We start from the raw sequence: 27286 nt of genomic DNA, 5'->3' as shown, positions 1-27286 counted from the left end.
TGCAACTGCCCTCAAAGCCACTTCCTTTCAAATAAACAGGGCCTTGCATGTAACGCTGATCAGTTTTACATCATTTCCTCATCCTACTTCCCACCTTTTCTTGTTAATGTGACACGAGTTACTGTTGATCTACCTGTGATTTTGTTTCTAGATTTCTGTGGAAAGGTAGTGCACAGTAAGTGAGATGTAAAAGTAGGGGAAGTACTAAAATTGTATGTTTAAGTTAAAGGAACAAGAGCACAAAAAAGCTTTTGTCACTGCTGCGTGGAAAGGCCCCGGCTTCACAATTTGATGTTGCATTGTCAGTTCAGTTCACTTCAGTTTTTATGTGTATAGTGCCAATTCACAACAACAGTTGGCTCAAAGTGCTCAATAAATACTTAAAGCACATTTAAGTATGCCAATTAATTGTACTCACTATATAAGTGGTGCAAAGTAGGGCAAGGTCAATTTAGTGCATGGCAAACACACAGCTCATCTTAATCTCAGCTAGCATAACCACTGCATATTTAAGAAACAGCAATCAGAAACCAAACACGTTCATGTGTTTCCATTTCCTTTCATGTAATGAAGTAAATCCTAAAGAAAAGGTCAAATTTAACTAACCACACGTTTATAAAACTGATGATTAGGAGCCTCAGACATCTTAAGCAAAAAGTCTGACTTAATGTGGAAGTTAAGTCAGCCTGCTCTTACTATATGTGACTCTTTAAAGGCACAATACCTTCACACTTTGTTATTAGTTAAGATTCAGAGAACTTGCTGAGATGCTTTCCACTGATTTCCGTTTCTGTTTAACACTAGTGGCGTCACAAACAACAGGAGTAGTAATGCAATTTCCTGAAAACAAATGACTTTTCTGTGATTCCCACACTTTGGTGTTACTTTCTGCCCCACCTCGGTACCTACTACACATAAGACCAGCATTTAGGTTAAAGGTTATTTTTAAATCAGTGTAATTGGCCGATGACCGGTCCACTGTGTACCCTGCTTCTCACTACCTGTGAAGGACGTGATGGACTCTCAAAGCTTTGATCACTGAGTCATTGCTTCTGTGTGACTGAGAAAAACACACACATCAAACACTTTCAGTTAGTCCTCTGTTCAGATGACGGTGGTTTATGTTGCCAATTGAGTAAAACAGGTTTTAAAAGAAAAAGAGGAAACATCTTTAGTTCTAGTTTTGGCCAGTTAATATAATTTTAGAAGTATAACAAACATGAAGTGGCTTGATATATAGTTTGGGTGTCATATTTTCACTGAGCATAGTTTTGATTTTGATACCAATTCTTTTTAGATCTTCCTCTGATGAACCGCAAACTCACACTGAAAAAACTTAAAATCAAACTAAACATCCGTGGACTAAACAGGAGGAACTCAACACTCCTCGGAAACGGACTGAGTCGAAAACAAAAGTGGAAAAATGAACTAATGAGAAATTTACCGTTAACTAGCAGTGTGGTGAACTGTTTAGTCTGCTGTGACAGCTAGAGGAGTTTCAAGATGAAAGGAAACGCTCACATGGTGTCATCCTGTGCAGCTGTGGATGAATGAAATGTGCAGTAGTATGCGAGTAGTATCAGTCTCTCTTTGCTTCCCACAGGCCCACAGACTGACTGTGAGAGGCAATGTTTTAAAGGATATTTTGATATTAAACAACGTACACAGTTTAGTTCACTGACCTCTTTTTATAAGGCCAAGCTGTTAACAGTTCCATCCATAGCTTGTACTTAAAGACGAACAACAGATCACCATTAAAATGGGAATGGCTGAGACTATGCTTGCATAGAGACCAGGGGTGTGGATTTGAGGCATCCAGTTCCCGAGTTTAAATCCTCTCAACTGCTGGGCTGGTTTTCAAAATTTAAAATAAATAAATAAGTAATTATATATATATATATATATATATATATATATATATATATATATATATATATATATATATATTTATATATATGAACTGACCTTGTTATTTTGAAATAGCATTAACTTACTAATTAACAGATCCTTGCTTTAAGGTTAGAGGTTTTTTTTCGGTCTGAGTATGAATTCTATGCATCTATATTTTTCTTTAGCATTAAGTATTACATTAATGAATTACATTAATTAATACATTAATCATCATTAAGTATTAGAGCCAGTCCCAATGAATTTTGTCCATTAGATTTAAGCCAAAATTATTGTTTAATTTAGCCTACAAAAATGAATTTTGTAATAAGAATTAAGATTTTCAGTTAACTGAAAATAGAAATGTTTAATTCCTTTATTGTAAATCGCTAGTCAAGGCCTATCTGCAGTACCTTCATGGTCCACAAGGGGGCCAGAGAATGCACTTTGGGATTAACTGACCTAATGAATTCAACCTCTCAAGTCAATCATAGCTATCATTTGCTAACCTTGGTCATCACCTCAGAGTTGAGAGAAGTTTAACTTGGGGCTCGCCCATTTTTTCTTGCTCACAGGTCTTTTTCGTGTCGTTGCTTCAAGTTTCAGAATCTTACATTTCTTTGGTCACTGTTCTTATCTTTCTCATATGATTAAAGCTAAACTAAGCAGAAATCTAGAAAAGGCCAAAATACAAACCCAAGCAGATCTCCTCCTCCTTTTTCTTCATGCATCTCCTCCCAGAAAAGCAGAGTCCTGTCCAGGTGTGTCACAATAAATAAAAGATTTGTCTCCTAATTTTGTTTCATGTAGGATTGAAACTCCACCCTATTAGGTGAAAGCCTTTTGCTTAATCCATTGTATCAACACAACACAACCAGATAGATTTTCTGATGCCTGAAAACAGATCCAAGAGGAGGTGCAGTCGGGTTAGATCACATTATTATCATTTTTTCCCTCTAATGAAAAAGAAAAAATCACAACCACTGCTTTATTCAGAGCAAATCTCAATTATGCACACTTTTTTATTTTCTGTAAAATAACTCATCTAAAACAATCGGATCGTTGTTCACTTTAAAAGTATGGAAAAACTTGGGGAAAATGCATTTGAGCAACATGGCGAGTCATTTCGCCCATTCAACTAAGTGAAACACAGCTGTTAACGTTTTGTTTGTTTGTCACGTGACAGCTCAACAAGATGTGCAAAAAACAGCAATCCCACAGTTTTTAGGTGGTTTCCATTGTCATTTGGGTCACTGATGATGAGCTAACGGGGTTACATGCTAGCCTGTTGCTCTGCTCGTCTGTGAACTGAAGGTCAGTAGGCTCCCTGATGGATTCTTTTGAGCTTTGAGGTCTTTTTAGGGCCTGGCAGATCTTGACACACTCTCAGAGGCATCCCCTACCTCTAAAAACATTCAGCTGAATTTTCTGTGTAATTAGGCTGCTGGAGTGTTGGCGCTGTAGTGAGCGTATCCTCGGCGGGGGCCTGGATCTGTGAGTGTGAGAGTTCACTGCTGCTAAAAAGAGAGCCACCGCTCGTTTGGACTTAATGAGCGAGTGGGACGTGGTCGACTGACTGTGTGCCAAGGAAAAGGCTGAAAAAAGGCAGAGGCGAGGCGTAAGAAAAAGGTGCTCCTGGGAGCTAAATGAAGACATTTAAATGTGAATCTGACTGGTGTTCACTGCAGCACGGCAGCAGAGCGAGAGGCTGAGGTGGGGGGAAGAGAGTGAGGGCAGCTCATAGTGAAGGAGAAATAAAAAATCACCCAGCATGACCACTGCCCTTGGCCACTGTCCATCTGACAGCACCCGCTGCATGAGTGTCAGTGTGTATGCGTTTGTCTGGGGGTAGCTTTGTCTGCATGCATGCCAGTGACAGTATTTATGTGTGTCTGCCTAATTTGGTTTTACATGTGGGTGTCTTTTTCCCAATGATGAGATTCACCAACTGCAGCACCCCAGCCTGCACTTTCGTGTCGTGTCCCTGCTCGCACTTGTTAAAAATGGATTTTACACTCACATAATGTCACAACTCGGTGTGTGTGTGTGTGTGTCATTTAAAAAGCAGCTCAGCTTGATCTTCCTGTCTGAGGTTTTTTATCACGACTCCTCTTCGGCGTTTGATTCATCGGCCGCTGCTCCTCTCAGGTCGTGCGTTTTCCCCTTGAGCCAAAGGCTGGTTGTCAGAGGTCCTTTGTATTCAGCGCGAGTAGTTATTGCCCTCTCGCTGACTGTGGAAGGGAGGGGGAGCGGGCCGAGCAGGTGGACAGTCACATCCTGTATTATGGGATGATGGTGGGAGGCTGAGAGTGGTGCAACCGTGCCGGGAGACATCGTCTGTTTTCACTTTTTTTTAAGTCAGAGAGTAATTAACACAAAATTACACCCGGTAATAACTCACGAGATGGATGTGTAATCATGTTTGCTGCAGTGCTTCTGGTGTTGCACACAGCATAATTGCAGCAGTTCCTCTTGCGCTTTTGTCTTCGCCGGCGAGATTAAGATCAATCAGCAACTATTTTGATATTAAATTTCAGTTTTGAAGGAGAACAATGACAAAAATCTATCTTTCAATCTCCTCAAATGTGTGAATTTTCTGTCATCAGAGTGAATGTTTGAAAGTTTTAAAAACCAATTATTTTATTATATATGGCATTTCATTCAGATGTTCTTGCATTTTTGCACTAGTTTCCGAACAGTGAAGGTGTAATTATGAAAACAGCAGACAAGTCTTTTTTCCACGTGCTGTTTGTGCACAAGTTTCACTCACAGGCGATTTCCTGTATCTTAAAACACAAAGAAAATCTTTTCATCACATGAAAAAAATGCGAATAAAACACGTGTGATTAATTATTCTGGTCATATTTTCCACTCTGCGGTTCAAAAATTGATGTCCAATACCCTCTTATCCTCTCATGCTGTGAGCCCACCCACTTCTGCTAATGAACACACGCCGTAAAAGGCAATACACTGCAGATCAATACACTCACAGGAAATCTCTTTCACCCACACACACATGGACACACACATGTTCACAAAGACTGTTTTTTATATCCAGGGAGCAATTGTGATAAAGGATGTACAGAGGGAAAGAAGGAGGAGGAGGAGGAGGAAGGACATGGAGGAGATGATTGTGCCACCAGAGCCAGGAAGATTGTAACACCTTAGCAACAAACAAGCCAAGCCTCCTACTGAGGAGGAGCTACACGAAGCCACACACACACACACACACACACACACATTCACATAAATAGACAGCTGAATGATCTTGATGAAGATTTTCTGGCACTTGGAAAACACACCCAGCCCACAAACACACATGCTTTTCCCACTCTTTGTCATTCTTGGCTGAACCCTGCACACTTGCCTCTCCTTACCACTGATCTCTTCTCCTGCAGCCTCCCCTCATTTAGCAGGTCCAGTTTGTGTGTGTGTGCATTGATGATTTACCACCAGTCCCTGCCTCTCACCCCCTCCTCATCCTCTCCGGCATACAGGGAGAAAGATAGGAAGGGAGGGGATGGGGATGAGCCGTAAAAAAGCAGGGACCCTGCACCGTCTGAGAGGAGCAGCAGGAAAAGCAGAGGGAGAGAAAATAGAGGAGGGAAAAGCAAGGAAGGAGAAGCAGGATCGCTCTGCATTGTATGGATCGCCTATTGGAACAAGGAGGGGCATGTAGAGGGAGGGACATCAGAGATTCCTATCAGTGAGCGGAAAGGAGAGAGAAACGCAGAGTGCGAGAGAGAAGAGCTGTGCATGTGTGAGGGTGCGTTGCATGTGTGTGTGTGTGTGTACGTGATGCGATTTGGACTCGCTGAACCTGTGCGACGGTGTCTCTGTCAGAAGGCTTCACAGGCAGTCGAGGAGCTGTGACTCGCCTCAGCGTCTCCACTTGTGCTTGGCGCCTGATGCGCTCACAGGACACTGGCTGCCCAGGAGACAGAGAGAGGGGCGTGATGGCCGGACGCGCCCTCGCTCGGTCATGCATTTCCCCAGAATTCCATCCATCTTCTCCTGGCTTCTGCTCCCGATCCCCTCCAGCCCTCATCGGTGTCCTTCCTGTGCGTCTCCATGAGGCTGCCTGCTTTTTTGCCGCCGCGCTCTCTGAATGGATGCTGCTGTCAACACGCATGTGAGGTGTGCAATGAGAGCCCATGATTTGGACTGGACTGCATTCAGCTCTGGAGGTTACTGTGCCATGCTGCTTTAGGGTGACGCTAATGAATTTTTAAAGACTTCACCTTTTCACTTTACAGCTGCTCTCCAGCACATCCTTGATGACGTATGATGCAGGGCAGCTGTTATTCCGAATGAATCAAGATTTTTGAAGCGGTTGGACAGAGCAACATGTAAGCTGAGGGAGTGCTGCACATAAAATAAGGTCATGTAAATGATTACCATAAAGAATGAGGCATCAGACACCATAATGAAGATATTTTTGTCTCAGTGGCTGCATGCATGTGTTGTGGATACATTTTAATTGGGTGTTTTCTAGGAACAAAAGAGCTGCTTTCACTGTACTGACAGTGGTCCTGAAGGTTGTCAGGAAGGGTGGGTTTTGTTTTTGAATCACAGAGAAATGACAATTAGAGTGAGAGAAGAAATCCGTGACGGAAATTAAAATCCGAAACAAAGAAAGAGGGATTTGGGGGATGGATGAGCCCAAGAGTCTCTCTGCTGTTGTGTCTTCCGAGGAGAAACTTAATCTTCCTCCGTGTAAGTTTTTCGTCCTTGTCGTGTCGTCAGATTGTTTCACATCCGAACACGCTGGCAAAGCGTCAGTTGCTCATGTTGCTCTGTCTGGTTTCATTCATCTACTGTGTGTCTACTGAAGCCTGACCACATGAGCGGAGGCGGCGCCCTGCAGCAACGCACCACCTACCTCATTTCCCTCACCCTGGTCAAGGTAGAGGCTGTGGAAGAGAATGGAGATGAGGCCAAGAACAGCAACCAGGGGAAGGAGGTGGAGGCCAGACCAGGAGATGAGAGAGTGGAAGCTGAAGGTGGAGCTTCCACACGGACTGAAAATGGAGCTGGAGTGGTTTTAGGGGAACCACAAAGAGCTGAAGATGCTGTCATTGTGAAAGGGGGCACTGATGAACTCAAGGAAGGAGAGAGGAGATCCCTCAGCCCTCTGACAGATAAACTACCCTCAAATGTCCCCAGCAAAGTGGCTGAAAAGCCACCATGCAACCTCTCTATCCCCTTACCTGCTGAGAGAGTCACGATTCAGAAGACAAAGTCAGCAGACGTAGTCGAGAAACCGTTTTCCAGCCCAGAGGCAAAGCAATGCAGGTCTCCATCTCTAACCACAACACCCCCTATGGAGGTGGCCGAGCCCAGCCGCACCCCAACCAGGACCAGCCTCCCTATCCGCCCTGCAGGACAGCGGCCCGTGAGCCTGCTCAAGTCTCACAGCAGCGTGGCCACCCGCGGCCGCGACTCCCGGGAGGGTAGAGAACGCAGCCCTACCTCAGCCCAGAGCCTCGATCGCAAGGACTGCCGCGTGACGACGCGCTCGCCAGGCCCCTGCAGGGCCTCCTGGGCCGAGGCGAGCAGGACCGAAGGATGGCGGGACCTGCAGGATGAGGCTCAAACTGGAATACAGCTGGAGATTGGAGGTGGCATGGCTGCAGTGATGAGAGACATCCCCAGAAAGGACAGGCTAAAGAGCGGCTCAACCTCCCTACCTGCACCTCCTACCCAGGCCCCCAAACCGGCTCGCAAAGGCAAAAGCCGCACGCTGGATAACAGTGACCTGAACAGCCTCTCTGAAGACCTGGGCCTGGCAAGAGAAGCTCAGCAAGGACAGCAGGGCCAAAGAGGCTCTGCTAAAGACAGAAAGATGCTCAAGTTCATCAGTGGCATTTTCACAAAGAGCAGCTCGGGGGCAGCGGGGTCATCCTCCACAGCGCCTCCCGTCTATATACAGAGAGACTCCAGTGAGGAGGAAGGTAGGAGGTCACAAACACATCATTACTGTCACCTCTTCAACTTCAAATCCATCCTTCAGACAGGGACTCCTGTATGCAGCCAAACATTTATCAGCCTAGCCCCTTCATCTGTGCACAGGCATCCATTAGAAACGATTTGGGTGGGGTGGGGTTGATCTTTTTAAAGAAGCCTGCACAGAATCTATCTGCAGGCTTTAACACTGTCACGTTTCCCCAAAGCCATGTGCGTCTGCAAATTGATGATAGATGAAGTTCTTTGATCTGAGGATTGACAATAGAATCATCTTGGACAGTTTTAACCTAATTCCCCTCAGAGCGCGGGGCCAATTTCACATCGCTAGAGGGGTAATCTGCACGCACAAACACTGACACTAACACCCCCAACACACACACAGTTAAGCAGTGTTCCCAGCATGGCTTTAAGTCTCCTAATGAAGCCAAAAGGGAGAGGAGCTGGTGGTCGGATTGCGTCGCTCCATAAAGCTGGAATGATTAGAAAAGAGGAAAGACATAAGATGATATTCGTTCACCCACGTCAAAAAAGGGAAGTGAGGATTCACAGCGAATCAAGGACATCTCTAATCCTGTCTTTGATAGTCCACCCACTGCATGATCTGCCACTATAAGGAGCTTGGTTTTTTTTTTTTTTTTGCACCTTCTTTCTCACCCTCTTTGTCTCCGTCAGGTTGAATTTAAATTCATGTGTGAACCTCGCGTGTGCCTTTTCTAAGCTTCGGGATTGTTGGGTTGTGAGTTGAGTGGCTGCAGCGTACAACAGTGCATCTCTTTCACCAACATGTTTGCTCAAAGGCGAAGCGAGTGTCGGCCTGTGGGAGCCAGCGAGCGAGGGAGTGTGTGTGTGTGTGTGTTTATGCATTCATTCACTCATTGTGTATTCACACTGTTACACATGCACACTGTGGATTCACTCAAATAGTCAGACCAGCCTCGCCGACCGTGCACACACACACACACACACACACACACACTCACACACATACTCAAGGCAGGAGGAAGTGTTGCCATGGCAACCGGCAGGACTGCTGCTTCTGCTGCTGCTGCTATAGAGCCTGATGAAACATAGGGTGGAGGAGGTGTGTGTGTGTGTGCGCGTGTGTGTGCATGTATGTGTCTGTGTGCAGTGACACATGCTTGAGAGACAAAATTTCCTAAAAACAGAATTAAGTTTTGGATGTCAGCTACAGGCTGCACACGAGGGATGTGAGGGATCACTCGTGATTGGTTTGGAGAGGGGACTGAGGATAATTGGCTTTACGTAGGCATGTGTGTGTCGAAGCAGCAGAAGGATCACGTTGTCTGATCGTTTTTGGCACCAGCAGCAGGCCATAAAGAGAGCTTTGAGTCAGAAAGACAGACAAAGACATGCAAAGTCTGTGTGTGTGTGTGTGTGGTAGGAGTTGGCCTTTTTCTGAGGGAGCTGGCTGCAGCAACAGCTCGTGTGTAAGTGCCTTTTTTAATCGTGTGAAACACATCATCGCTGTGTGTGGTGTTAGACTTAGAACCAGGCCTGAGTTTAATCATCATCTGTTTTTGAAGGACACATCACACATTCACACTGAGGATAATGGGCAGTGTATCTATCAGGGTAGTCTGCCAAAACCTCCCGGTCTCCCGTTGTCTTCCTCTAGTTCCTTTCCTGCTTTGTATTTTCTGATAAATGCTTTTTCTTTATCAGAAAAACAAAAAACAAAAAAGGAGAACACAGGCAGCATGGCTCCTGAATCAAGACTAATGCTTACCGTTATAAAACCTGAAAAACCTTGTAGAGGCATTAGTGGTCCTTGAAGCTGAAGATTCAATGTTGTTTGAGAGGAAAGCCACTCTGCAGCAATCTTGGTTGCGAACCAAGATATTCTACAATCAACCCACAGCAAGAAGAAGTGTAAAACTTTTTTTAACCATGGAGCCCTGTGCAGACAGCTTTGCAGCTGTGTGTACTGATCTCCATCAGCCACCACAGTCATCACTGTTTCAGGCTCCAGATCTTCATCTTCAATCTTATCGGACTATTTGAGGCTAACAAGACAAAGCCCATATCTATACAAGAATAGCCTAAGACTATGTACCTCCACCAAGGCTGAAAATGTCCTCCACACTATGCATCAAGACAATATTTCCCAGTTGTTTTTCAATTTGATGCATATATGTGTCCATAAAGTCCAAAAGTTAATAATTTCCAAGTTGGGCAAGACCCCGCCTCTAAAACTGTCGTCCAAAGGACTCCATAACTTTCCCCCTGCTAACAAAGAAAGAGTCATAACCACCTTGATGAGATGGAGATGTTAAACTTCTACAAAGCGTGTGCAGGATTAATGGCATCACGGCTTCAGTCCAGAGTGCTACCTGTCAACTAAGCCTGCTTGACACCTGCTAAACATCAGAATTAATGCTGCTACCGTGAGCATGTTTATCCTGGCTTTAGCATTACAGTGCGCTCAATCTGAGCTGCTACCATGTCAGCAGACTCTATTGTACACCTAACAAAAATATGAATCCAGTCTAACACGACAGTCGTTCAGTAAATCCTTTTTTATGAGGTGTTACTGCAGGACTGTCGTGTTTCACTCCTCTAATCTTTGTAAACACACTCTGTATCTGCATGTGAGTTTGCAGATATCTGTGAGCAATGTTTGGTCTTTTTTGGTTACTGTTTGTTGTCTGAGCCGTATAAACCAAACATGTTTGACTGGGTTTGGCTGCATGCAGGTAAACAATCCATGAGGAGAGTGGAGAAAAAAAAGAGCATTTTGAGCCAAGTACAATGCTGAAACCAGCATTTGACCTGTCTGCAGCCTGAAACAAACCCTTAGCTCTCTTCCCTTCCCTATAACCTCTGTGATCTCTGATAGGCTAAAAGTGAGATCACCATAAAAGGGCCACACTGATGTAATTATCTGAAACTTGGCCATGTTTAATACAAATCCACCATCGTAACAGTATGACAAAAAAAAAAAATACAGGAAAGCCTAGTAGGTTCCCTTTGATGTCTGCATTCATAGTAAAATTGTGAAATCACACGCAGTCTGTGAAATGGGAACTTTAGGGCCAACTATCAGATTTCGAAACATCTGCTGGTTACACCGGAAGCTGTGAAACATCAGCCGCTGCCCCCAGAGGATAGGTCATTAGGCAAGCACTGATGGGTTCCCAGACAGAGCACCTAAACTGGCCACTGATGCTTTTTATGTCTATGAATCAATTTTTCTGTCTGTCTTTCCCTCCAATGGCTCTGGAGCTGCAGCTGGGTTTCTGGGTGTTGGCATCGCATCATATCGGGTGTATGCCACCTCTTTTGCCCAATAGGAACGCTGGCACAGCTGTCTGCGACCGAACCACTGCAGACGACTGTCTGCCACAATCACAGACACAATTTCAAGCCAAGTTTGCAGCTAAAATTGGCCCCTGATGATTTTAGAATTAGTCGATTAGGTAAGTCGCTGAAGAGGAAAGGAACCCCAAATAACTTTTCATATTTATTTTATTTGTCCAGTAATTCCTGCCATTTTATTTTATTTATATAAAGTGAAAACTAGATTTTTGGAATTTTGGGCTGTTGACCAAACAAACCAGACATTTATATGATCTTAGTCTCTTGACTTTCTATGACTTAGACAGATACATGCATAGATTATGAGTTTTAGTTTTAACGATAACCTTTAAATTTGAGAACTTTAAAACAAACTATTTAATATATGAATGTAGTCACTGTATCGTGTCCCACTGAACTTGGACTCAAAGCCTCGAAGATGGACAGACTTATAAAATATACACAAACTTTGCACAGCAGGTCACATTATCTCTCAGTTAATACCATTAAAAATGCTCCATAAGGCAGAAGTTTGGTGTAGATGTCCAGTTCAGTGGCTTCACTTAGCAGACAGGTAGCAACTGCACACCGGTCATGTAAGATAGCCAGACCCCTAAGTTTAATCCAAACTGGTGATATACTAGAATTTAGGTATATCATGTAAAAACAAAAAGGCAGTTTTATTGCCTATAATAAGTCCAGATAATAACATTAGGTTAAAAAAAACCCAAACAAGCCCTTTAAGGCACAAGGGGTTGAAGATAAGGAACACAGAAATCCACAAAAGACAAGCAGACAATCCAACAGTGACAGAGGGAGAGCGGAGATTATGTATAGACAGAAGGCTGATTGTAAAACGAGAGGCATGAGGGAATAAGGCACAAACAAACAATCACAAAGCAGATGAAAGGAACAAAAAGCAGGTAGTAAAACCAAAACAGGGCATAGGAGAGCACTGAAACACAAGGGCTGACACTAAACAAGGAAGACGGGGAAAAACAAGACAAAGACCTCTAAAAACTAAAACAGAAATCAGCTAAACAGACCAAAATGTTTTATTTATTTGTTTATTTTCATATCTGGCTGTAAACATGATTTTCTTCATGACCGTATAGTTATTACTGGAGGGGGCTCTGTGGGAACTAATTGGTTTTGCAGGCAGTTCATTAGAGGAATCACTGTTTTTTGGCACTCTTGTTTGTTTGTTGTTTACCTCTGGATGCTGCTGCTTGGTAGAAACTGTGCCAGCTGTCAGGCAGAAAAGCGGTTGAGTCACTGAAGTTATTCTATTTTTGTGATCATACTTTACTTTCTCTCATACGCCATTTATAGCTGTTTCACCTCCACATGTGTCCAGGTTATAATTTCATCACGAGTCAAATATAAATATATTTAGCTGTAATTTCTTTTAGTTCAAACCTAAAAAGGTGCCTGACATCTTTGAGGAGCAGCAAGTTGAACACTAAAGGTTTCCATCGCTCAGCGCACAGCTGCCCGTCATTTCCAGCACGGGGAGAGCAAAGTGGATAAAGAGCGGTGTGGCTCCACCTTGTTGGATCCCCCATCGTGACTGAAAGGTTATATTCATTAAAGCGACCTGCCAGGCCGCACGTGAGGCCAGTCACGCAGCAGCTGTGTGATTTATTGCCCTCCTGCAGGCTGTTAAGATGGCTGCCTTTTTTACTGTATGTAATCTAAATGATGTGTCACCGCCTCGCTGACTGTTTGTCCCTGTCTGTCTCTCTCTCTAGTAAATATCGCCAACAGCCAGGAGTGGACGCTGAGCAGATCCATCCCTGAGCTGAGACTGGTGAGAAAACCCCCTTCACTGCCAGAGCATTAGAAAAAGAGGAATTTATTACTGTAATTTATAGTTAATTATCTGTATTGGAGATGAGGCTAATGCAAAAAGATATATGTGTATATGTATATATATATATATTTAATGAAAAATGAAACAATCATCAGTGAACCACTTTGAAGAGAAGACTTTTAGAAACAAAATATGTCACATCTTATGTTCTGCTGTAAGATTCTTCTTCTGGTGTGTTAAACAGATACTAAAATTACACAGTTTTTGGTACAACATACCTCTAACCTAAATCTGAGATTTTAATTTGAGATGAGAGAGGACCCTCGGGATCCAGGACAAAGAGGGAAACAAAATAACAAAAAAGCTGCAAATTAAAATCCAAAAATTAGCAAAGACCAAAGGAAACAAAGCAGGAATCCAAAACAAGCACCAGGTAAACTGGAGGGATGGGTTAGCCAGCTAAAAGAGCTTAAAGTCAGTTTTTTCAGTGTCATAAAAGTGGCTCGCTCTTTACCTGTTAGATCACCACGGTAACTGATGCTGAAGACATCACCTGATGTGTAACAGGTTCAGAGTTTTTGGTTAAAATCAGATGAAAAAAGTGTGATATCGTTTCTCTGCTGCAGGAATCTCATTTATATATGTGACTTATTGAGCCGTACCATGCCAGCATCACCAAATGAATCCGTACTCAGTGTACTCAACGTACAGGTAATAAAAAATGTTTCTTTGACACTGTTAGAATGAAAAGAAAAGCAGAGGCGGCACAGAACAAAAAGCAGTTACCAAAATAAAACAGGAAGTGGAAAACGCTTCGCTTGTCTCTGAACAAATAGACAAGTCAGGGGGAGGTAAGGGTAACAGATAACAGGAAGTTCAGAAACATAAGAAAGGAGAATAGATATCAAAGAAACCAAAACAGGAACCAAAAATACTGTACAAGAGCCAAGGACCGTGAAAAGCAGGTCAGCAGAGATCTGTTGGATATTACGAGCTTAAAAAGGTAAAGATGATTTTTTTTTAAGTCCCGAGTTCTGTCTGCAGGAATGAATTTCCAAACTAGGCAGGACGTTTGTGCAGAGTAGAGGAAGTATTCAAATTCTTAAACTAAGTCAGGGGCGAGCGTAGGGTCAAACCTCAGTTTCCAATCATAATGTCATGCATGCAGTGCACTGTAATTAATATTAATGGAACATGTTGTTTCCACATTTGCAAACCTCAGTTCAATTGGATAAACATTACAATGTTACCTTCAGAAGCAGCCTAGTTAAGTGGATGACCTTTTGTAGTGTCTAACAGTGAAACTAGTACTACTTTTTAGAGTGAAAAGTCAGAGAGTTCAATCTAATCGACCCGTTTAAGGGTGGAGCCTTTAGGCAAAGATACAGTCATTTAGGAAGTTAAAGAACCATTTGTGAAAAAGCAGATAAGATAAGAAACATTATTTCAGTCTGTTAAGCACATAGAGGCAGTCCACCCAATCATCAAGCACTTAAAATATCATTATTCAGTACAGACACTGGGGAATCACCCTGCCAGTCTGCAGACCTGTACACAAAGCAAACTGGTAATAGAGTTGTTTTATATTAAAGTGTTTTAATTCAAACTGTACAAGCCCTCCTTTTAGTATGCAGACTTGTGTGCTACTGGAAAACACACAAGGCCTCCACGACTTGCATGAAAAACTACTTTTGTTTTTCCAGCTAACTTCACTTTTTGGTCTCTCGTTCTTCAACCTCTCTGTCTCTCTCTCTCTCTCTCCATCCTTCTCACTCAACTAGACACTAGAAAATGACAAAAATATAAGAGCAAGAGGGAGATGCACAATCGACAACAGTACAGCAGACTGTTTAGTTATGTGAAATCATCATCGATGAATGTGTGTAAAACAGAAGCTGCAGCGTTATAATTCTTGGTGAATTTAAATGTTGCAGTGAAAAAATGAGATAAACTGTAACCTTAAACATAAAACATATCAGCTGTACTGTAAACAAACACTAAAGCCCAGTTCGATCAGAATAGGAATAGAAATTTTTAACAAACTAAAATAATAATGCACATCAGCTCCTTGGCTGGCAACTCGCAATATACCAGCCTGATTAGTGGATCAGAAGGTTAAAATGAGCTAATAATCTCTGGTAATTTAAGCTATATTAGTGAACGTGCTTGACACTCTTTAGAGAACTAATAAAAATAAGCAGACACAGTAATGTCCTCACATTATCAGAACAATTTGTACTTTGCTATATTTTAGTTAAAGTCTGTTTTAAATCTGAATCACTGAAATTAGCACTTGAGGACCTCTAAAAAGGGTCTAAATGTACCTGTGAATTAAGTAGAGGTACTCATATTGCACTACAGTGATGCTAAATAACAATTAAAACGCCTGGATTAAAATGTTCTGTGAGCATGGCAAATATTAAAAGTAGAAACACTCAAATAGCCAAACAAGCCCTCTGACTAACATCATGTTAATTTATTTTGTAACTGTTTTTGCTGATGAGTTCATTTAAACGGCATTTTACTGTTTTGGTCGGTAATTTTAACTGTAACTAATCATGTTTTTCATAATGGATGCTGATGCTCATTAGCTTCTCATTTGAGTTGCAAATTTTCAGACAATGGTGTGAAAATCTTCTCACAGTTTCCCACAGTCCAAAGTGAACAATGCCCTTTTTTGTTTAAACAACGGAAACTATTAAAGTAATGAAAAGGGAAGAGAACAAGTCCTCACAGCAGAAAAGCCGGAATCTTTAACAACGGGCATTTTAGCAAGAAAATAAGTATCAGAATAGCTGCTAATTGATTTTTCTGGTGGAAAATACTTGCTCATGTATATATTGGTAGTACTTTGGCTTTAATGGAAAATCTTAATTTTGTTCACCCCCTTTGAGTGTTAGTAGAAATGATATGACATGAAGTGTGTAACCTGAGCGGTGAAATCCGCATACTGACAGAAGCATGTTTTGCAACTCAGCAACCATCTGTGCAACACCTCAGGGCCGTGATTTTGAACCTCCCAAATAAATGAATGGGTAAAAATCCAAAACCTTTATTTCATTGGTCACTAAGGCCATAAACCCTGTACAGGATCACAAATCACAACAGAAAAAGACAGTCCAAAAAGCTCTGAAAATTTGTCCCAAAACTAGATTTACCCAAGAAAACAATACTAAGGTTGCCACCGCACACCTGTCTTCACTCTAGGCAGTACAACACAAAGTGGTTTTAACGATATTTTCTTATATAATTATGACCACTGATTCATAGTCCTGCACCTAAAAATTCCCACCTTCATTTTCATATCCCTAAACATTTTGTCTGTCCGCTCTCATATAAACTGACTCAGGTCCATGTAAACAAAATTCCTGTTTTCCAATTTAAAAAAAATTCCCAGTTGAAGGCCAAAGGGGCTGTGATAGTGATTCATTTCCCTGCCGACACCAGACTCACAAGTTTGAGTCGTATGCTACATATTTTTCACACTTTAGCCAAAATTATCTGGTCACGTTTAATCATAAAAACTACTGGGTTTAGTTTAGAAAAAGATTAAATTAAATTGTATTTAAATAGTGCCAAATCACAGTACCAGTTGCCTCAAGTTGCTTTAGTTTTCTTAAAAAATGAGCAAGTACTCTGTGACAGTGGGAAGGAAAAACTCCTTTTTAACAGGAAGAAACCTCCGGCAAAATACAACACTCAACACTTTTTGCATTGTTAGTTTTTTTGGTCGCCATGTTGAAAATGTAGCTCTATTTTCTGACTAAAAAACAACTTGACTTGAGACTTTGCCAGTGAGCCCAGAAGTTCCGCCCACCTGCCATCCAGACCTTCGGTTTATGAGAGGCAGCCAATCAGAAGGAAGTTGGCTTGAAGCAGTTAAGGATAAAAAAAAAAGGGAAAAATATAAAGTGAAACACGGTTAAATGAATAAATGCTGATCTCAAATTAACTAATGTTCAGTTATAGCCATTTTTATTTTTATTGTTATTGTTATTGATTGTTCTCTTGTGTGTGTCTGGCTAAAAAAAATGGAGCACATGAAATGTTATGTGCCACAAAGAGCTTTAGAACCATGTACAGAGCGGTTCCCAAGCTCTTTAAGTGCCAATACAGGTTGTTTCAGACACCAGATGAACTGAGGTGCTGCACCAAGCCCTCGTACTGAGCAGTGAATCGTACAAAGCCTCTCTAGTGAAATCTAAAAATAAAAATATGGAGCTAAAAATGGGCATCATACTTTCCCCGTATATTTTTGAACACGGGACTTTTACCAGATTGTATTACAATGAAGCACTTTTATAGCACTTTCAGAATTATTTTCACCTACTCACTGCTGCACATTTCTGTATGTGGATGACAAAGCAGTCTACAGGTGGAAAATACAGATTAAATAACAGACAGTGTAAACTGCCTAAAAGGAACCAAAGCTTATCCGATGGAGGAACTGAAAGTCTGTGTCTGATGCGTTTTAATTCAGTCTGAGAGTTATATTTGATGCATGGTGCTGTAAATGTGCATGCAGGCTGAACCTGAATCAACTTGTGTGTGCTGCATTTCCTTCCTCCTTCTCTCAGGGTGTTCTGGGAAGTCTGAAAAGTGGCAAATCGGCGCTGGTAAACAAATACATCACAGGCAGTTACTCCGCAGTCGAGAAACCTGATGGTAAGACACAAGCACATCCTATCTAAAAAGTGGCTTCTTGTGTGCGTGAGTTTTGTATCCCTAACCTCAGAAACCTGGTGTGTGATATGGCTTCATCCTCGGGGTGTCACTCTGCTGAATAACCTGTCTGTCACTGTCACTGTTCCTGACAGGTGGACGGTACAAAAAGGAAGTGCTGGTGGATGGTCAGAGTCATTTATTATTGATCAGAGAGGAGGCTGGACCACCTGATGCACAGGTGCTTCTTTGTGATGATGTGTATGTGTGTGTTTGTGTGTGTGAGTGTGACAGACCTGTAACACTGCACATTTCATCATCCATCAGTGCACAGTAAGATAACATCTGTCCATCTATCCTTTTCCTCCTGCAGTTCAGCAGCTGGGCTGATGCAGTCATTCTGGTCTTCAGCTTGGAGAATGAGGCCAGTTTCCAGGAGCTCTACCAGCTCTACAGCCAGCTCAGCGCCTTCCGCTCAGACATCCCAGTCATAGTGGTCGGCACACAAGGTAAACGCACAAATCAGTCATGTACCCTCAAATATTCAGAGCCCAAACCTTTATTAACTTAAGTTAAGTTAATCAGTCGGTCGGTCACATGACAGGAACTCAGTGCATTTAAGCTTAACTAATGAGAGACTGTAATATTCAGTGAGCAGCAGTTCAATTCAATTTAATTCAATTTTATTTATGCAGCGCCAAATCACAACAACAGTCGCCTCATGGGACTTTATATTCTAAGGTAGACCCCACAGTAATACAGAGAAAAACCCAACAATCATATGACCCCCTATGAGTAAGCAACAGTGGGAAGGAAAAACTCCCTTTTAACAGGAAGAAACCTCCGGCAGAACCAGGCTCAGGCAGGGGCGGGGCCATCTGCTGCAACTGGTTAGGGTGAGAGAGGGAAGACAGGATAAAGACATGCTGTGGAAGAGAGCCAGAGATTAATAACAAGTACTATTCAATGCAGAGAGGTCTATTAACACATAGTGAATGAGTAACTGAAGGGATGCATCATGGGAATCCCCCAGCAGCCTACACCTATTGCAGCCTAACTAAGGGAGGATTCAGGGTCTCCTCCCTTAGCAGCTCTCTGGGTGTAAATGCCATGTTTTGCCAGAGTTCAGAGGAAAATTATCACTGCTGCAAGCTGATAGGAACGCTACAATAATTCAAATAACCACCCGATACAATCAAAATGTCCAAAAGAAGCTCGATAAATGCACAATCCGTCAAACCTTGAAGCAGCAGAGACCCCATTGGTTGCCAGTCCTGTTAGTTAAGAACAGGAAATTGATGCTATAATGTACACGAGATCACCAAAACTGGACAACAGACAGTCGTCACATGCTCTAATGAGACTGAAATTCTGCTTCAGCATTAAGATGGCACAGTAAGAATCTAGCACCTAGTTGAATCTATGCCATGAAGAATTAAGGATTACTGCCAAGATGTGCAAAGTGTCCAGCGAGTTGCATGCATATGAGTGGGTTCCTAACATCCACAACAAAAGAAGATGCTTATGGGACAAGCAGGTGTTACAATGTTGATATTGTTTCTTTCTTTAGATAAAATCAGCAGCACCAACCCTCGCGTGATTGAAGATCAGAGAGCCAGACAGCTGTGTATTGACGTGCGTCACTCCCTCTTTTACGAGACCTGCGCCACCTACGGGTTCAACGTTGACCGAGTGTTTTCAGAGGGTGAGCTGACTCACATTTTATAAGTGATATCAGCACCAACAAAAGAACAGGCTTAAGGATGTGATTCACAAGGAAAATAAAATTTAAAAAATATCCACCCACTACTATTTACACACTGACATTTGAAACAGACTCAACTGTTTGAGTGTTTGTTTTTCAGCTGCTCAGAAGATTGTAGCTCAGAAGAAGCAGGCGGCACTGCAGGCCTGCAAGTCTCTGCCCAACTCACCCAGTCACTCGGGAGGCTCCACACCTGGATCAGCATCGTTCCCTGGACAGGTAACACGTCCTTTTTCGGTTTTACTGCTGGGTCGCTCCCATAGGAGATACCCCATATTGCATTTGCAAATTTAATGGTTAATGAAACCACACATCCCTGATAGCCTTATCTTGATAATCCTGACATTTTCAAGCCTTTTTCTAAGTAACTACCTAACTTTTTGCATGTGATCGGTGGACTTTGTGTTACACATTTTGAAGAAACTGTGGCAGAAAAGTGGTAAATAAAATGAAACAGTTTTTTGTTTGGTAAGTAGAACAGATCCGTTTTCAAAACTTAGTGGTAGAAGATCTTATCTCACCACATAGAGCTTTTCACAAAAATGCTCAGCAGGTGTTGGGGGTAACTTCCTTTTGAAATAAATTTTTTATTGTTCACTTGTTTATATCACTCAGTTATGTGATCATTTTTCTTCCTGACTAAAGAAACCATTCTTTAATGGGGTCATTTTAGACTGAACGCTAGTTTCTCCTTAATATCCAACGATGGTCTACCCACTGGTTTGGAGAATTTAATGTTCACCATCACCATCACAGGGTAGCAACATGTCAGTCACTGTGGCTAGGCCTGAAGGTATATCATGCATCTTCTGCAAAATTAAGTTTTGCATAAACAAAGGTTTATTTATCTATTAATTTATAATAAGATTGGCATTAATGCACCAGCCAGGAGTCGTGTATAATAAAAGCTTTCTGTTGTGGGACCAAAACTAACTAAACACACTTCCTAATTTTGTTGGTTTGTGAAACAGCCACAAACCAACCAACTAATGAAGTGGCACCTTTGTTCCCCCACCTTCAGATATCCTGTTGGTCTGGCACCATGTCTTAACAATACCAGTTTCTATAATGATGACCTTTATTATTACACATTAAAAGGACCTAGTACTATATGCCTACTTTATTATACTTTAAGGTTTAGAGCATGATGTCAAATGTCTTTGGACTGACAATAATCTAATTTATGTTTTTACTCTAAAATATGAAAAAGCTCGCTTCATAACTGAGGCATCTTGTGCTTTTGACTTCACATAGACGCGGAAGAAACTATAATGTAAAAGTGTATAAATATATATTTAACTGAAAACTTACATCTATTAGATATTATTATTTGATCATTAATAATATTGATATTAATGCCATAATGTGTAAATTATTGTGTGCACTGTAACAGGTATGTCTCACAGCACAGTGTTTAAAACCAGGCTGGCTAAACTGTGAGATCCTTAAATTTATGTGGATAAAACAGAGCGCTGTAACGTGCTGTAACCATTTCCTGCTAAGAAATAAGTGAAAATGAAAGTATTGCTTTCAAACAAATACACACAAAACCTAAACTCAAGTTAAGAACAATATGTAAAAATATACCGTACAAAATATTCTGTGTACTGTGGAAGCTTGACTTTGCCATTTAAAAAAATATTTTCTGTCAGAATTTGCTGTTATTACATCAAAATTTCTAGTTAGTTTCTCAGAAGTATGATTTTTATTTTCATTGTTGGATAAAAGCACAACACAGTTTGCTGTGAGATATACATTTATATATTCTACATTCTTCTTCTGCATGAGTTTTTTCACCAACTACAGATGTTTCAGATGAAAATGTGGATATTAAGTAAACCCAGTGAGTTAATAGTGCAATATATCCCTCTGAAAAGCAGACGTAAAGTAAATTGCAATACCTGAAATAACGGTAGTGATTGCTTTCCACCACACACTCAAAAAATATTTATCCCAAATTGTGGATTTTAAATAATTTGATTACATATAAAATGATCAAAGTAAAATATCAAATTTAACAGAATCTGGTCAAATGAAATTTACGTGATTGTTTTACATTCATATCATCTAAGCTTATTTTCTACAATGATTAATTATTTGAATGAATAAACCTTTGATTTTTTATATTTAGTTGGATTTTAATCAAATTATTTTGCTTCATGTTTATCAGGGACAAAACATATTTTTGAGTGGATATTCTATCATGTATTTTCTACTTCAGATAATTATTTGTCCGGATTCAATTATTGATTCAAGTATTTCTTGGCCCTCGTTGCTGATTACATCTTCTTTAAATTCACAAAACAAAAAGCTCAGCATGTTGAGCACATTTAAAGAACTGTGTTAGAAAGAGAGCAGCGACTATGACTGTCAGGTGTGACGCCTTCTCGGTAGTTATTAGTCGACTGTTTGAGTAAACACAATCTTCTTTCGGTCTAGACAGATATTACATAAGACATGATAAATATAGGACACTGGTGAAAGTGTTCTGCTGTTGCTATGCTGATGCTGTCTTCAAAATTAAAGCGCTCTTTCACCGTTCTTCTAATGCCAGCTGATCATGTTTTAAGCTGTGCTAGCAGAAAGACTCTGGGGATGTAAGTCAGCAGCACACCAAATGCATTGCAAGGAAATTTGGCACACATATTTATTTACTTACTTACCGTCAGACTGGATCAAAATAACTTTAGTGATTACTTAATCAGCAAATATTCTTTATGTTAAAGGACGTCCATTGAATACATCACATTTTGGCTCAAAGACAAATCCAAAAAGTACTTTTCATGAGTAATAACAAAATGTTGCTTATACTGCTGTTGGACTGGTGCCATTTTGTTTTCTGTAGCCAGAAGTGACCATATTTAGATAAAAGGGTGACGTACACATGGTGCATAGATAAAATGTACAGGTGCAATGCACAGAAAAGACACCAATTAGATCTAAAAGGCAAATAAAGCATACATGCTCCAAAAGGCACCGGTATTACAGGTGGAGAGGTTAGTCAAAGCAGCCACGCCCCTAACTCCAGAATCCAAGACCAGACCCCAAACTGTCCTTTGTCAGACTGTAAGTACGTTACACAATGATACAAATATGGACACTTTAACATGAGAGTCAATGGAGGTTGACTCTCATCCAGAGTCACCTTCTAGTGGCCATTAGGGGAACTGCAGTTTTTGTACACTGGGGTCATTTTTCCTCTTAGAGCAGGTTTGCGGGAAAATAGTCACCTCTGGCGAGCAACATACAGTAATAAATCATGTTGCTGTTTTTTTTGGAAACATAACTCCTTTTTCTCATTTTTGAGAAACATGTTTCACGATGACCTGCAGCAGTAGTGACACTTGAGCAGTTTCAGGTTATGTGACATGTAAGTGAACTTTCACTGATCGTGTGAGCAGGTGGAAGTGAGCATTAACCTCAAGGCTTCGTATATTTGTAGCGCAAATATAATCAAAAGAGGATTAAATATATTGTATATTTAAAAAATACATTTTGAAAACTTGTGCAGCTTTAAGCAGTGGTGTGAAGCGATACATTTACTCAGGTACATAAGTCTAAGTGTTAGATATTTGTTTTGTTTTTTGTGATATTCAGAGGGAAATATTGGATTACTTTGAAAACAATCAGGGAATCAGGGGGAGACAGAGACAGGAAGTACATGTGAACTTCAAAGTAAAATAGAAAATAACCATAAAACAGACATGAATGCTAACATTTAACAAATTGTTGCTGGTGGACCAAAGCATTATCCCTGGAAATATCCCAGTGACTATAAAAATAAAAGCTAAACTCCAAATATTATGCGTTTATATTTATCTCAGAAATATAATCTTCATCTATTACTGGCATCAAGGCACTGATGTTAAAAATGAGCCCACCCTGTAGAGTACAGTACATCGGACACGACTTCCAACTGTTAATATTTTCCTGTTTTTATTTAGAACATGTGATTTAATCGTGATATTTAAAATGTAAATGACATTCAAAGGATCATCTAAGGTTGTGTACACCAACGCTTGTGTCGTGTTTGATTACTTTAGCTTAGTCAATGAAAACACGGCCCGCCCTGTTCTTCATCCATCAGTTTCCATCGATCACACCGATCGACTGAAGACTTCACGTTGTCACTCATCATCACCTTTTTGTGACTCTGTTTCATCTTTCACCCCATCCTCACTCTCTCCATCTCTTCTCATCCCCATTCCCATCCTGCATCCTGACCTCCTGACCTCCTCCACCTCCTCCTCCAATTCCTCCTCCTCTCAGGCCAGTAATGGCCCCAGTATCGGCTACGCCTACTCCCTCCCCTCCACCCCTGTGGTGAGCCACAGAGAGCTGCGAGTTGCACAGGGAGACGGGGGAGGCAGCGTCAACGCTCGCTCGCTGAAGAGCATCCCCAGACGCCCCTCGCTCTTCAAGGTCAGTCACCTCCAACTGCTCATGTCTCACACCTTTTAGTCTCCTTCATCTCATTCTCATTTCACTCCATTCGCCCCCCTCTGACTCTCCCCGCTGAAATCGTCTCCTCTTCTTTTTTAACACTTTAAATTCTGTTGGATTCGTTGCAGAACCGGGACACAGACAAAAAAGGTGGCGACGCTAAAGGCGACCTGAGCAGCCTGCGGGGCGTTCCGATCAAACAGGTTTGGCTTCCGTTACAAGCAAAAATAAGCCGAATATCCAGTGATGGGGGTATTTACACGCTGCAGTTATAACAATAACACGAGCCAATTCCCTTGTCGGAAATAAGATGGGAACAGAAATACATTTGTCTATTTATTTTGTCTTACATAAGCAGCACAGAAGTCTGTTGTTTCATCCTTTTCAACCTTTCTCAAGGGTGTTCTATTAATACAAGAGCTCTCAGCTATTGCTGTCGAACTCTTTCTGGTACACTTTGAAGGGGCGGCTCTAAATTTAGGCAGATTCAGACTGTGGTTTGCTGTGACTGATGCGACCCCCGGTTGATGCTTTTGACAGGGCATCCTGTGGAAGAGGAGTGGGAGCTCTCTGAATAAGGAGTGGAAGAAGAAATATGTCACCCTGTCCAACAATGGCACGCTGTCTTATCACTCCAGCTCCAGTGTAAGAAAACACCACAACACCGATCAATGCGACAGTAAACGAGCAGGGGGGAGAGAAGATCTGCAGCTTTTCACATTTAAAGGGACCGGTTATGCTTTTAGATTGTTTTTGTTATTGGTTTTTGAAAGAAAGACCCATTCTTATTTGTTACATCTACAGAAATTTAGGTATTCTAGCAGAATTCATGGGATGTGATGCTATTTGCATCATATTTTAATTCAGTTGTTTAAATCAGGGCCTTTTGAGGAAAAAAAAAACCCATGACTGACTTAAAGACTGTTTTGGAAAACATTACAGATCACTAAGATGATTAAAAACATGCAACATCTTGTCCTCTTCAGGACTACACGCAGAATACCCATGGAAAGGAAATCGATCTGCTGCGTGTGACTGTTAAAGTTCCCGGGAAACGTCCTCCAAGAGCAGTCGCACCGACAGGCCCCTCGCCCGCCCCCCCTGGAGCTGTACCTGGAGTCAACGGGCTGAGTAAAGAGCTGCCAGCCGCTGATAGCACCAGTACAGGTACGTCTTCTTTAGGAGGATAAATAGACCATACTTTGAAGACTGTATATAAAAGATGGACATGTCTTCTTATCTTTTTGATTAATCCACTTATTTAGAGTAGATCTGACCAAGAAATCGAGGGTTGTTGTTTTTACTTTCTCCTGAAACACACCCTCCTTTATCATGCGTTTTAACTCTTAACTGTTACCATAATATTATAAAATGTTAGTTTTGTCATGGCCTTCGATACAATCTGCTTTTTGCACCTAGAGGAGTCGCCCTCTGCTGGCTATTAAAAAGATTGCAGGTTCTAGTTTTATCTTCCTTCCATATGTTTGTTCCTGGAATTTTATACTTGAAAATAAAGCTTTAGATAACAATAAATTTACATTTCTTAGCCTGAAAGATCATAAAAACATGGCCTATTGTACATAAACACTTCACTTTCTCTCTCTTCATCAGTTCCTCAGTTGTGTCCAGCTACCCTCTCTGTCGTTGCCGATGACCGGTCTGGCGGTTTGTCCCCTCAAGGAGGTGAGCGAGGGCTTCAGCGCTGCCCCTCCTCATTGTCCACCAAAGCACAAAGTGTCGGTACGTACCGCAGGGAATGAAACCTTTCAGCCGCCATCGCCGGCTCAGACACTCTGGATGCAGCCTCAGCTCCGCTGCGACTGAAAACATTTCTGTCATGTATGTTTTGTTATGTTTGCGCCAAATGTCAGATGCCCTGGAAGCGACAGCCGGTTCATTTGGTGGAAAAGATCCCAGCCAATCATCTCCCATGAGCGACAGGAAGAAGAACAGGAGGAAGAAGAGCATGAATCAGAAAGGGGATGCAGCCGTCGGGCAAGCCGAAGGTAACATCATCATTCCACAAGGCGCAACTACTGATGCTAACAGTTTAAGTTTAATAAGAAATTGGGTTTTCTATTTGCTTTCTAAATACAGAAACAATTTTACTCAAAATAATAACTAAATAAAATCTTTATTCTTTAGTTCTGAGAGATTTTTATAGTCTTTACTTCCTACTAAGACACACTTGCTTATATTCTGACTTTTTTTGTTTTTCTGTTCTTTCTCTTCTGTGTGGATAAAGATTAATAAACGTGTTTGTCTTTCTCTGAATATTTCGTATCTGCCTTTTTTTCCTAACACTTGCACTCCTCTTTCTCTTCTCTTGCTTATCTCTCGCTCTGCAGCCAAACGCAAAATGTGGAAATTAAAGAGCTTTGGTAGCTTGAGAAACATTAATAAGACAGGTAACAAGTGAGGGTGATGGTGCTGACACAGCTTGTGCTCTCTGACTGTTTTCCTTCCCTGTGTGCCTGACATCCATAATCTACACCCCATTGTTTGTTTGAATTACCCTCAGCGTGAATAACCCAAAGATTTTTCTGTCCTCATGTCTCAATCTAAACCACTGTTTTGTTTTGTTTTGTTTTGCTTTTCATTCATTTTTCCTCCACCGACTGAAAGTTCAATGGATTCATTCTCTCGGTTTGTCGAATGCAGCAAATCTCATGTCATGTTTCTCCGGCTTCACCCTCTCTTCGCAGAGGAAGAGAATGCCGACTTCATCATAGTGTCGTTTACTGGGCAGACGTGGCACTTTGAGGCTCCGAGCATGGACGAGAGGGACTCGTGGGTCACAGCTATAGAGAGCCAAATCCTGGCAAGTCTTGGTTCCTGTGAGAGTGGCAGAAACAAGGTAAACATGTACAGAAAACACATTTCAGAAATGGATTCTTTACTTATTCTCACCATTTTTCTACCTAAACTAAAATGATTTTGCTGTCTAAAAACATCATTTCTTGGAGGCTTAAAGAGAAGAATATTGCGGCAAAAATAGAATCCACAAACTGTTCCCTGCTCTTGAACTTTTCCTTTGGATATCTGCGTGAAGGTTTGATTGACTGATCACAGCAAGACAGAATGAAAGTGCAGTGTGGGGGCAGAGAGCAGAGCGGGAAAAGAAAGCAATGCCAGGAAGAATACAGGTCAAATTTTAAACACTTGAGTCAAAATCTGATGGTGCTTGAGTCTCTGCTGTTACCGATCCCAGTCATATCTGATCAAATCACACCCGCACAGTCTCACACCTCTTTTCCAATAAAGAAGACACTTTTTTTTCCTATATATTTGCAACCTAAAAGAAATTCACCAGAAATCCAGCCCACGAGTTATGTGCACGGTGATTTCCCTGGAAATTAACCAAACTTCCCTGAACTATAGCCTTATGAATCTTTTGGTTCTCAAATCTGTTAAAATTTAGGTTGGTTCTTAAA

The 27286-nt window shown here is 41.5% G+C and overlaps 1 protein-coding gene across 5 annotated transcripts in view; it reads left to right on the top strand.

The window, feature by feature from the left end:
* agap2 (ArfGAP with GTPase domain, ankyrin repeat and PH domain 2) overlaps positions 1 to 27286 on the top strand; it is a 33781-nt gene that overhangs the window by 816 nt on the left and 5679 nt on the right. Inside the window, exons 1-16 of one of the 5 annotated variants that reach the window (XM_040038051.1) lie at positions 2209 to 6603; positions 6722 to 7841; positions 12921 to 12979; positions 17560 to 17647; positions 17800 to 17885; positions 18018 to 18153; positions 19215 to 19349; positions 19510 to 19628; positions 23679 to 23831; positions 23981 to 24055; positions 24393 to 24497; positions 24839 to 25019; positions 25464 to 25592; positions 25724 to 25858; positions 26201 to 26260; positions 26558 to 26709. In XM_040038051.1, coding sequence (XP_039893985.1) covers positions 6544 to 6603; positions 6722 to 7841; positions 12921 to 12979; positions 17560 to 17647; positions 17800 to 17885; positions 18018 to 18153; positions 19215 to 19349; positions 19510 to 19628; positions 23679 to 23831; positions 23981 to 24055; positions 24393 to 24497; positions 24839 to 25019; positions 25464 to 25592; positions 25724 to 25858; positions 26201 to 26260; positions 26558 to 26709 — 2793 coding nt within the window. In that variant the 5' untranslated portion in view covers positions 2209 to 6543. Of the gene's footprint in view, positions 1 to 2208; positions 6604 to 6721; positions 7842 to 12920; positions 12980 to 17559; positions 17648 to 17799; positions 17886 to 18017; positions 18154 to 19214; positions 19350 to 19509; positions 19629 to 23678; positions 23832 to 23980; positions 24056 to 24392; positions 24498 to 24838; positions 25020 to 25463; positions 25593 to 25723; positions 25859 to 26200; positions 26261 to 26557; positions 26710 to 27286 lie in introns of those variants that run through there. The other 4 variants (XM_040038053.1, XM_040038052.1, XM_040038055.1 and 1 more) reach the window with 4 other exon arrangements.

Source organism: Simochromis diagramma, unplaced genomic scaffold (assembly GCF_900408965.1).
Source record: "Simochromis diagramma unplaced genomic scaffold, fSimDia1.1 OVJJ01000061.1, whole genome shotgun sequence".
Taxonomy (NCBI): domain Eukaryota; kingdom Metazoa; phylum Chordata; class Actinopteri; order Cichliformes; family Cichlidae; genus Simochromis; species Simochromis diagramma.
The sequence above is the reverse complement of the archived record's forward strand: the minus strand, read 5'-3'. Positions and strand labels throughout refer to the sequence as shown.